This window comes from Equus przewalskii, chromosome 8, assembly GCF_037783145.1.
Source record: "Equus przewalskii isolate Varuska chromosome 8, EquPr2, whole genome shotgun sequence".
Lineage (NCBI taxonomy): Eukaryota > Metazoa > Chordata > Mammalia > Perissodactyla > Equidae > Equus > Equus przewalskii.
The window spans coordinates 76,564,505-76,577,022 of record NC_091838.1 but is presented as its reverse complement, the minus strand read 5'-3'; the positions used below and the strand labels follow the sequence as shown (position 1 = coordinate 76,577,022).

Here is a 12,518-nt window from a genome sequence, read left to right as displayed (position 1 = left end):
CCTGCCTTCTGCTCTCGTCTCTCCCTTCTCATGCTCCGTGTTTTACCGAATTATTTGCTGTTCCTTGAATGCGCACGTTTTTTGTGTAGGGGCCTTGTTCTTTGCATAGAGCTTCAGTCCTCAGGGAATTGATTCAGATCATCTCCAAGAATCATTTCCAAGGCTGCTCAGAACAGTGCCTCCGTGTCGTGCCTGAATCAGTGGGAAAACTCAATGTGCAAACTTTGGAAGCTCTCGAGAATGGAATGTCGCTAGCATGAGCTGAAGATCCATGTTGCATGAGGCCACAGGGAACTGTTGAAGGACATGGGGGCTTGGAGGTGTGCATTTGGTACAGTCTTGAATGGGAAGCATGTTAGCTTACGTTCCCCTGGAAATAGGCTTGGCAGCAGGCAGTTGAAAGGATGGTGATCCCAGGAAGCAGGAGTAAGGTGGTGGGGAAGGTGGGGACAGGGAAGGAGGAGAGCCAAGAATTTGTTACTAGACTCATTGCTGTAGTCAGTGGGAGTTTGACTCTTCCAGGATCTCTCCCGGAATTGTTCACCCAAGTCAGGAGCCCAGAGCCGTTCTGTGCAGACTCCGTCGCTCATTGGTTGAGGGTTGTCCCCCCACCCATATTGATCCATCTTCACTTCTGGGCTGTAGGAACTGAGCTAGAATGACAACCTGTGCAAGCTGGAGGTGGGATGTGCAAGGTGAGTCTAAGCTGTCCACTGTAGCTGCTGCCAAAGTTGGGTGTGGGCCACCGGGACACAGTGAGACCCCCACTCTCAACGTAGGTGTTCGTTCCAGGGAGAATCAGAGTCCACGCAAAGCGCAGACCAGACGCTGGTGGCGGTCCAGGAGGGTAGAAGGTGCATATTGTTCTATCACACTCTGTCGTACTCGCTTTCTCTTTCACTGTCTCATATTGCTCACTCCTCCGCCTTCTTTTCTCCCTGCTGTCCTCCTTAAGTAGCAGCTCCATCTGCCTGTAGCTGAGGGTCTCAGGATTTAGAGATGTAGAGGTTATCTAGTCTGACTTCCCATGTGGTTTAGAGCCTTTCCCACAGCATCACAAATGGTATTTGAAGCTTCCTTGAAAACCTTCCTCAGAAACACATCTCTAAAAGCCACTCCTTCCCTTGTTGGACAGTTCTAACTCTTGGAAATTTCTTTCTCCCAGCTGAAATCTGTTGCTGATTTCTACCCATTGGTCCTAGATTCACTTTTTCGAGCACAACAGAGCAGGTCCCCTTTGTTGTCTAAGTTAGGCCCTTTAACTGCTATAGGTCTATGTTAGGCTCAATAAAATAACGAGAAGACAAGGACCCAGCCTCCAGGATGTCACAGTACAGATGAGGCATCTGAACAGATGATTGCAAAGCAGTGTGGGAAGTCCAACCACTGATGTGGTGATATGTTGATGTGTGTGTATGTGTGTGTGTGTGTATGTGTCTAAATCTGAGCTGTCTTTTGGTTTTTCATTTGGACAAACAGGTCTGTGTGTGGATTGGGGTGTGTTGCACATTACATGGACCTGTGTGCAAGATCCAGAGGCTGTAAACAGCCTGGGGTAGGTTGGTCAACTTGTAACTCAGTATCATTGGAGCCCAAAGGGGTGAGCACGTGAGTTCATGTGGGCGTGTGCTTGGGAGTCATGGCCTTGAGGGTTCAGGGGTTGTGGGAGAGGTGATTTATGGTAAATCTTGGAGGACTTTACCTGGCACTTTCTCCTAATGGAGATGAGAGGGAAGCCATTAAAGGGATTTAAGGATGGGAGTGGCAGGGTCAGATCTGGATTTTAAAATGTTCACTGTAGGGTCAAGATGGAGAATGGTTTGGAGAGTGTATTAGTCAAGATACTGTCAGCAGAGGCACCAGTTGGAAAATGAGAATGTCCATTCTCGCATGTAACCAGATGTCTGGGGATCAGTAGTTCCGGGGTTGGTTCAGTGGAGAGCTCTGCTATCACAGTCCCGGGATCCATCTTTCCCTTCGCGACCCTCAAGGTGTTGACCTGGTCTTTCGCTTGATCCCTCGTAGATGTTGGTGGTGGTCTGAGTTCCAGGCAGTGGACGTAGCAATGCCCAGCTGAAGAAGAGGGACATTTCTTTCCTTCTTAGGGAAGAAAACAGTTCCCAGAAGCCCCCTGGTGGCTTCTGCCCAGACCACTTTGGCCGCACTGAGGTCCTGTAGCCCCAGCTGTGAGGATGGCTGGAGCAGCGTTCTTAGTGCCTGTAGTGGGAGCGGGCATTGCCCTGACGGAGGGTGGGCATGGGGAATGGGTGGGGTGGCTGAAGCAAGGACACTAATAGGAGCTGTTGTAATGGTTAGGGTGAGAGCGGAGATTCTCATACAGTCTTCTCTTCCCAGTGAGGCCAGCTCAGGTCTCTTTATTGGTTTTTAATCTTCTAAACCTCATCCACTCCTGTCCACCATCATCATATACGTAGTTCTGCAGTGTGTTCTTAACACGTGATGCCTAAAGCAGAGTCTAGATATAGTTTATCCGGTGCAGAGTTGTGCCAGAGAATTGTACCTATGATCTCTTCAGCTGCTTATTAATGCAACCTCACGTGGCATGTGTGCTTTTGATTTTTTTAGTTGATTCATACTGTTAACCTGAGTTCAGCTTATGGCAAGCTCTAATTCTCAGGTCTTTTTTTTTATGTGAACATATCTATTCCTGCCGTGTCTCCCACATATTGAATTTTATCCTGTAGTGAATTCTTTTATAAAGTGAATTGCCATTTTAAAAGGAAAAAATCCTGTAATGTGTTGTTTCTACCTCTTTATAGCATTGAATACATTCTGCTATAGTTATTTATGTACATCTGTCACCCAGTATGTAGGTCACATAGAGAACTTCTGTGACACAGGCAATTTGTAGAATTTTGCAAATGTTTTTACCATAGCCAAATGTTTTTACTATAGCCACTGAAAAATAAAATACTGTTAAAACAGAAACTGCCATCAGGCATGATGCCCATCAAACATCTAGAATATAAGCTCTGGCAGGACTTTGGAGATGTCCATTCTTTTTTTTTTAAAGGTGTGCTTTTTTTGGTCAGGAAGATTGGCTCTAAGCTAACATCTCTTGCCAATCTTTCTCTTTTTGTCTTCCTTCCCAAAGCCCCGATACATAGTTGTATATCCTAGTTGTAAATCCTTCTAGTTCTTCTATGTGGGATGCTGCCAAAGCATGGCCTGATGTGGGTAGGTTGGTCTGCGCCCAGGATCCAAACCCACGAACCCCGGGCCTCTGAAGCAGAGCGCCTGAACTTAACCACTGTGCCATGGGGATGGCTGCCGGAGATCTCCATTCTTTAACTTTTTAGGAGTCATCATGTTCTTCAAGGGATGGCCTTGGAGAGTAATATGAAGTTCTGTCTGATTCATCATCTCATCTCATATTTCTTGTCAGCTTGATGTTAACATGTTTAGTGCTGACACCAATTATATGACTAAGGACCTTTTCCAGTCAATTAAAAAAATTCCTTGAGACTGTTTTCACCAGATCTAAAAATGTCCCAAGCCCCTGCATTATGGGGACAATCACCGAAGGACTGATTTATGAAACATAGAAAATCAGTGTTTATTTTGATCAGTCTGCCCCATTAGCCAAGTTTTTTCCTTGCCCCATCTTGAGAGAGCGTTCCTTCAAGCAGCATGCCTTCCTGAGAATTTGCTCTTCTCCATTTCTCTCTTCCCTTCAGGCGTTGGTTGGCCCACTTATGGGCAGGTCTGGCTGTAGGCAGACTTGTATCATTGGAAACACAGACTTACTGAGTTGCCTCAGGCTGTCTCCCTTTGGTTTCTCCCATTTCTCCGGCTTCTGCCTTATTACTGCGTGGTTGGACTTCACCTCCCTGATGACCTCACATTCTAGCGCTTTCCAAGCCCCCACCTTCGGCTCGCCTGTGTGCCTGCCCTGCAACCATCCACCCCCTGCAACCCCATCTCTGATAAAGGGCTGTGTGGGAATGTTCCTGTCTGCTCATCATAACTTCTGAAGAAGGGCTTCTTGAGCAGATTATTTCAGGTTTGGGCTGTGATTCTCAGAAAGAGAAAGCTCCTGTCCCTTCCTTCTCACATGGGACTCGGGAAGAGCATGCATTCAAGAGATTGCTGGCTTCTTTATGCTTCGCTTTGATATTGAAGCTTTTCTGACCCCTTGGGCTAGTGCCAAGCTTAGCCATATGAAGTTAGCTGTTGTTCTGTCCGTGGCGGACATGGTCATTCTTTAGTGTGTCTGAATGTCTTTGAACCCATTCGGTTCATCCTCTGCAGTGGTGGCACAGATTGAAAGCATAGATTTAGTCTGGCCTTTCCCCTGCGTAATGCTTCAGTGGCTCACCATTGCCTTCCAGAGTGGCGGGTGAGAGGTTGTGGGTCAGATGTGTCCTCACATATGTTTTGCTTGGCTACCCCATTGTTTTAAGAAATTTTAGATTAGAGTCAGTATTGAAAAATCAGAAGATTTCATGTAAAAATCTGGAATTCCAGTCTCCCTTTGAACAGTCAAAAGATTTGGTGACTGTGTCCCATGACCTGGCAGGAAGGACATCCCTGGCTAGAGCTGGGGCCTGTGTCTGTCACTCAAGCCCCAGTCAACCAGCTTCACTCACTCAAGCTCCTTGACTGGTCTCCTTGAGGTTGGAGTTTCCTTCCCCGGAACTCACTGGAGAAGATTCCAGACTTCTCCTGGGCATTCAAGGCCCTGTAGGACCCAGCTTTTACTATCCACTGGTTTTGTTTCTACCTCCCTGCTTCTTTGTGAAGTTGTAGCCACACGGGATGCTGGGCTAGCGGTTTACTCCTTGTCTTTCTGTCCTTTCTCAGAATGGAATACTGCTGTTTTTATCACCCCACACCTTTGCCCCATATAGCCCCCAACCAGAGCTTCACAAATGCTTATTTCTTATATTTAACTGAAGGGTCACCTCTCCAGAAAGTGTCCTCTGACCTCTCAGGTAGGATCTGCCATCCCTTCCCGTAATCGTCCTGAACCGCTTCTCGTTTCAATCGGCGCACGGTGCACTGTCGTCGACTGCATCTGTTTGCGTGTCTGCCTCTCCCACCACACCGCAGGGCTCTCCAGGGCGGGGCCTGGGCCTTATCAGTCTTTATATCCGCCATGCCTGGTGTGTAGATGGTGCCTAATAAATGTGAGTCAAGTAAGTGAAAGATTTCCTGTACACTTGGGGACTCTATCTTCTCCGCAGTGTTGTTTACTAATGACTGAAATCTGCTAGGTTTCCTGAAAACAAGAGGAGGGGCTATGCCTGCGTTATCAATAGTGTATCCCCAGGGCCTAGATGGTGGCCTGTGGCAAGGGGCCAGTGAGTGTTTCTTGAATCAGATGGAAGGTGGAAGAACCAAAGATGACGCCCGAGGTGATACAGCGGCTGCATAGCACTGCGGATCTATCTGTCTATCTATATCACATTCCTATGTTCCTTTACTATCCTGTAAAAGGGTTATGTTGACTCTCCAACTCCATCACTGACATAAAAAGATATTTCATACATCTTGGTATTTGTTCCTTAGGTAACGAATCTGACCTTGAACTGGAAAAGAAGTATAAGGAAGATGACCGAGAAAAGGCTCCGAAGAGACCTCGGACACAGAGAACAGAGAAGGTGCAGAAGATCTCAGGAAAGGAGGCGGGGCAGACTGCCGGAGCCAAGAAGCCCATCATAAGCGTAGTTTTAACTGCACACGAAGCTATTCCAGGTGACCATGGCTAGTGGGAAGTGACAGAATGAGAATCTTGTGGCAAGTCTGTCCCAGGGGCAGCCTGACAGTTTGGGCCCTGGGATCCTGAGCAGCTCACTCGCTGATGGGCTCTCCTTTAATTACCTGTTAATCTGGGGTGATGGCAGACTGGTTCCTGCCAGGGCTGGGTGGTTAATGCATAGAGGAAAGGTGGTGAGGGCTGCTCCCGGCGCTATCGCCACGACCTCTACGGCCTTGACCTGTCCTTGTCATTCCAGTAGCCACTCAGGGGAGCAGCACCAAGGAGAGCTCCCTGACCCCAGCCCCTCCCCTGGATGTGCCCTCCCCCTTATGCCCTCAACGGGGCTGTCCTAAGCGTAAGACAGACCCATTCAGGCCGGACTGACACAGGATGCCTCTCCAAAACCCCTGCTGGTCATGGTGTTCCCTCTGCCTAACTTCTTTTTTGCATTTTCATTGGGGTTCATCAGATATTTTATAATCCTGAAAATTTCCGTCTCCCTTTCCTTTCACCTAAAATAGCCAGTGGATATATTATACTATCTTTTTTAAAAAAGGTCTCTTCCAGGAAGGGACACTTTAGACAAAAAGCAGTTTATGACAGTAGATTCCTAAGTATAGTAATGGATTTTTCCCTATCTATTGGGGTGATAGCTGTCAAATAAAAAAAAAATCAAGTTTAGGGTTTTAAGAACAGCTATAGCCTTTTAAGTATCTATTTTTTCAATGCTAACAGTAACTCATACTATTTAAAATGAAACACTGAATAAATGCTTCTTTATTCTTCAGTGCTATGTCGTAATGTAATCAGTAAAGAATAAGCCACATAAAATTATGTGACTAGAAGAACTTTCTGGAAAGTCACTTTGTCTGCCCCACCCTCCTTCTGAACAGTCTTATTCTGGGAAATAAAAATCCCAGGAGAGCAGTTCTTGTTCTCAGCCATCTCTAGAGAAAGTTTCTACAATAATTTCTTAAAAATTGATTGTAGTATTTTGAGATTCCTATAAGTGGGGGTTAAAAGTGTAATTAATTTCCTTTGCTATTCCTGAAGACAAAGGGTAGGTTGGCGCCTTTTCTTTAATGTCCCTGGTCCATACACGTGCATGGGTGTACATGTACACACATATGTGCGCACACACAGATAGCGTCCCCTGCTGTCAGAGGTCTTGGATCGCTTCACATTGTAGAAGTGCACAAGTAAAGATGACCTCTGAGTTTTTCCACTTCGAACCCTTCATTTCATAGGGTGGAAACAGAGGCCCAGAGACGGCGAGGTAATGTCATATTTGGGACTGGACTCCAGGCAGCTTAAATTCCTGTTCACAGCCGATGCCACTGTTCCATACTGTCTTGATGCAGTTTTACCCTTATGTGAAGTTTAACACACATGGTCCTATGTAAAATCTTGCCAGTAAAAATATATATGTATGTATGTATCTGCCTATATGTTTTTGTGTTTTTAGTAAATAGATCAAGTGGAAATGTAGCTCAGAAGGATGTTTCGTTAGACTCTTACTTGCCCCTTCTCCCCAAACACATACACACACACGCACACACACGTTAAACGTGTGAACCAAAGGAAGGCTCATACCTTGCACAGGTTTTCTACAATAAAGAAATATACTTGCCAGGTGCTGCTCCCTGCACTGGGGTGGGGTGAGGGCCCTCCGAGGTGCCTCTTTAATACGCAGTGCGTTGTGCCTCCATCTCAGGTGCTACTAAGATTGTTCCGGTGGAGGCTGGGCCCCCGGACACAGCAGCTGCAAACCCTGAGACCACCACGGCTGACCTGGCGCCTCGGAGAGGGTACCAGGAGTATGCCATCCAGCAGACACCGTACGAGCAACCCATGAAGTCAAGCAGGTAAAGGGTCTGTTCTACGTGACTCCAGCCGCAGCTGGCGAGAGGATCGGCCTGTTGGTTTATCAGGACTCTGTTTGCAGACTGATTTGTAAAGGATATTGGTTTCTTGATTTAACCTAAGAATCAGCCCCTCCATTATAGCACTAGTATGTTGGCTGAGCCCAAGATGCTTCTGTGAACACATGCATGGCAGATCAACACACTTTTGGAACCGAGCACCAGTTGGCTTAATAAAAGTGGAGAATTTTACTTAAGGCAAATGTATGTTTAACTTTAATAAAAAGAAGTGTAAACAAGGCTTTACTTAGTAGATATGCTGATTTTCATAGCTGCACATATTATTAAAAAAAAATCGATTTCCTCTGCTTTCAAAAGTAACACAAGCATCTTGTCGAAAGTTTGAACATCCCATATGACGTAGAGTTAAATAACCCATGGTTCCTCTTCTGGAGGTGACTACTGTTGACAGTTTGGTTCATATGCTACCATAATGTTTTCATGACATACTAAAATATAGCACTTTAATTTTATTTTTTTAACGTGAAATACCAAATGCAGTTTTCAACTTATTTTTTTAAACTTACCATGCCTTGAAAATCTTTCCTTTCAATACATATTGTTTAAAAGCGTTGTGTTTGCTATTGTATGGATAGACTATAGTTTATGTAGCCAGTTTTTGCTTGGTGGACAATGCTGTGCTCAAGGTTTTGGTACCTTCATCTTTCTGTACTTCTTCAAGACTTCCTGTAGGGTAAATTGCTAGAATTGAAATTGCTGTATCAAGAATATGAGTGCTAGGGCCAGCCCCGATGGCCTAGTGGTTAAAGTTCAGTGCGCTCTGCTTCAGTGGCCTGGGTTCAGTTCCTGGGTGTGGAACCACACCACTCATCTGTTAGTGGCCATGCTGTGGGGGCGGCTCACATAAAAACAAGCAGAAGATTGGTAACAGATGTTAGGGCAAATCTACCTCAGGGGTAAAAAAAAAAGAATATGAGTGCTTAAGACTTTAATTAACATTAAAAACTGTCCTCCAAATACATTGGGTCAGTTGACTACCCATAGTGAATGAGTCTGTGTATTCTCCACACCCTCCCACGGTCCCTGTCTCAGTCTGATCTATACCTGCTGAGGTAAACTAGCAAAATGTTCTTCTGGCCTCTGTAAACATTTTTCCAAGCTGGAAGGAAAGACAAAATGCCAAATTGCCAGTGGTTTCCCTGTGTTTCTGGAAGAGAGGAAATGAGGTGTTCTTGGCAACAGCATAAGGTTTAGTGCCAAACAGACCTGGGTTGGCTCTAGACTGTTCTACTCCTTGAGTTCAGCTCAACAGATTGAACACCTTTTATGTCCCAGGCCCCAGGGAGATGAGAGAGAATAGGCCAGACACAGCTGCTGCCCGGAGGAAGCTCTCAGTCTACTGCCACTTGACTCAGGTGATTTGGCCTCCGAGCCTCTGTTACACCAGCCATAAGATTGTCTAATTGAATCTGACTTAGTTTAGTGGTGAGAATAAATGGTAAAATATATGGAAAGTGCCTCATACATGTGCTCTTATTAAATTATAGTGTAATGTCACGTGAGATGCTTCATTAGTTTTTAGCCTCAGTCCTCTCTTCTTGCAAATGTGAGCAACTGAATTTATTGATGAAGTTGTAGAAATACTCATTCCTTTGGCAAAACTATAATGGAATTAACTTTGAAGATCGTCCTGGTCTTAATTCAGGTTGATTTGTAGATCTTAGCTACTTCACAGTATTTCAAGACCGTTGGGGAGAGATTCAACTATATACTAATCTAGTTATTGGTAAGTATACTCAATGTTTAATCAGTAGATCTAGGCTGTATTCTTATTGTCATACATTCTATTAATATTTTATAGTATAAATTATAAAATAGTTATAAAAGAGACTTTTTTGCGTGAGATTTTTCTTTGTAAAATATAACTATGAACTTTTCGGTTATCCATTATATATGGATATATTGGATCCATTATGATGAATATATCCATTAGGTTATATCAGTTAGGTTCTCACACAAATATGATACACACTTATTATATAGAAAATTTTGGAAGTCCAGAAAATAATAAGAAAAAAATCATTTGTAATCTCAGTATCCTAAGCCAATGAGATCTTTGTAAAATGCCCATTTGATTGTACCCTTTAAGGCCACACATTGCTCTTGGGAGAACTTAACTGACAGTGCCTTTGATGGCTGCCACCTCTCCACCCTCGTCCCCCTCCCATGCTCCCTCTGGTTCTCTGGGCTCCAGTGGCTGCTGCAGCCATCTGGGCCTTTTTGCTTCCTTGATCTCTCCTTGCAGAGCCTTCTCCTCTTCCTAGATGCCTCTCCTTTCTGTGGCTTGGTTATCTCCTGTTCATCCTTCAGCTGTCTGCTCAAATGTCCTGTCCTCAGGGCAGCCTTCCCTGCCTCCTAGACAGATTCCTCTGCCCTGCCCTGGGCTCTTAGAGCAGCCTGCCTTTTTCCATCACAGGCCCGAGGTGGTGGTCCTTATCTGCTCATTGTCTGGTTATTAGGCTGGCCCATCACTTCCTCTAGAAGGTGAACTCCAAGAGACCATGAGTCGTGTTTGTTTCTGTCCCTATTATGTCCCTAGTTCCTGGAATACTTTTTTGAATGAATCACTGAGTGAAAAAAATAAATATGCAAATAAACTAGTTCCATATGTTGAGATCTTCAAGCAGCTTCCCACTCTAAACTATTGTGGGAAGTAGTGCATGAGCACCTTCATTCAAATTTTGTATTCTTTCTTTCGGATAGATTCCCAGAAGTGGAATAACTGGATCAAGAGGTCAGACCTTTTAAAGCTCTGCCTGCTTGCTTTCTAAAATGTGATGGATGAGAGTGCCTCTCTCCCTGAATAGGGAGCATTCGGAGTGAAATAATTTAATAGGAATCATATGCACGTCGCAGCTCTGTGCATCAGTGCACAATCATAGTTAGAAAGGCGTATGCTTGAGAGTCAAATGGAGGCTGCTTAGCATCTTCGTCAGATTCGTTACCTTTGGTGGGAAACAGGGCACTGAGGGTTTTACCAGGTATTTGTGTAATAATACTCAAAAAATCAGAGCAAAAGATTCTCCTAAGACTGTTTAGATCTTGCATTAGAGGAGGAAATACTGTGATTTGTTTATTTAATTAACGTTATGAATCCAGAGTGTCTTCTTCCAGTGTTCTTTATATCAACAAAATGTACCACCTCCTGGATATCTTTGTCATTTGAGAAAGATCCAAATTCATTTCCTTAAATTAGCCTCGGGTTTAGTATGTAAGCATACTAGTAACTTTCAAATTTGAGAGTATTTTAATTACATCATGTGAATTGTACCCTTTGGTGTTTATGGGCTGCAATCCATTTAAGTATTTTTAATTTAGAGACAAGGCAACTTATGTTGATCAAGCATAGTTGTATGGATAGTTCCATACATATGGACATTGCAGTTACAGTGGGTACAGCTTCATGGGATCTGATTAACAGCACTAAATGATTACAGTCACGTGCTGCATAACACTGTTTCGGTCAATGATGGACCACATATAAGACGGTGGTCCTGTAAAATTAGTACCATAGAACCTGGGTGTGTAGTAGGCTTTACTATCCAGGTTTGTGTATATACCATCGAGAGGGATAAATTTTCCTCTGCCCTTCTAAGATCTTTTGGTTGGTCTAAGAGTTAAATTGACATGGGGCAAATTAACAGGAGAAAAAACAAAAAAAAGTTTAATAATGAGTATACATGGGAGAAACCCAGGAAAACTGAATAACTCACCAAAATGGCTGAAGCCCTCGTCTTAAATGCCATCCTTTGCCTGGTGGCGCAGGGGTTAAGTTCGCACGTTCCACTTCTCGGTGGCCCGGCGTTCGCCGGTTCAGATCCTGGGTGCGGACATGGCACTGCTTGGCATGCCATGTTATGGTAGGCATCCCACATATAAAGTAGAGGAAGATGGGCATGGATGTTAGCTCAGGGCCAGGCTTCCTCAGCAAAAAGAGGAGGACTGGCAGTAGTTAGCTCAGGGCTAATCTTCCTCAAAAAAAAAAAACTACCATCCTCAACTAAAAGAGGGTGTTGGGGGTGGGGAGAGTCAGGGAAGGAAGGCAATTTATAGGTGGGTGAAAAGGAGCAAACATTTGGAAAAGAGCTGTTTGTTTGGCTGCATAGAAACAGAAGAACACAGAGGGGAGCCCAGCAAACAGGCTTTTCCAGCTTCCTCCCTGTCCACCACCTGGTTCATGTGATGCTAAGGTGATAGCTCACTTCTGAGACAGGTATTTTTGTCTGAATTCTTTAAGGCATTAAGGGGAAAGTAACAAGAAAAACTTTCTGAGACTTTCGTTTCTTAAAAACAGTCAGCCTAAAATAATCCTCGTGCTAAAGAGACACGTTTTGGGGCAGCAGATTTTGTTCCCCTTCAGCATGCCGTGTGATGTTCGCACAATGATGAAATCACCTACCGATGCGTTTCTCAGAGCGCATCCCCGCTGTTAAGTGATGCATAACTGTATTAGTGTTTCCGAGGACCTTCCTGGACAAACGGGACAAATCGAGCAGTTAGGGAGGAGAGGAAGTGTCATCTGCCTCTTTGGCTCATCTGCCAGTTCCTGTCCCGGGTGCATGTTGTACTTTGGTGACTGTCGTTTGTTGATTTTAGAAACAAGGCATGGCTGTTCCAACAGCAACGGAAGCCCCATGCAGGGGGCCTTCTCCGTGTGTACAGTCACAGCGGGGAGGCGGTTGGTGCACGTGGTGTCTTCAGCAGTATGGAGCATGAGGGGGAATGTGCAGGCTCTAGAGGCAGACAGTCTGCTTGGGTTCAAATCCTGGCTTCTCCACTTACCAGTTATATGATCTTGAGCACAGACTCAGTTTTGTCATCTATAAAATGGGTATAATGATAGGATTGAGATT

At 44.7% G+C, this 12,518-nt stretch overlaps 1 protein-coding gene across 9 annotated transcripts in view; it reads left to right on the top strand.

Annotated features, from left to right (window-relative positions):
- ZFAT (zinc finger and AT-hook domain containing) overlaps positions 1–12,518 on the top strand; it is a 204,693-nt gene that overhangs the window by 65,156 nt on the left and 127,019 nt on the right. For all 9 annotated transcript variants that reach the window (XR_011543242.1, XR_011543241.1, XR_011543240.1 and 6 more), the window contains exons 4-5: positions 5,533–5,718; positions 7,437–7,587. Coding sequence is in view for 6 of the 9 variants with exons in the window: in XM_008518448.2 (XP_008516670.2) it covers positions 5,533–5,718; positions 7,437–7,587 (337 nt within the window). In the remaining 3 variants the exon portion in view is untranslated. The remainder of the gene's footprint in view (positions 1–5,532; positions 5,719–7,436; positions 7,588–12,518) is intronic.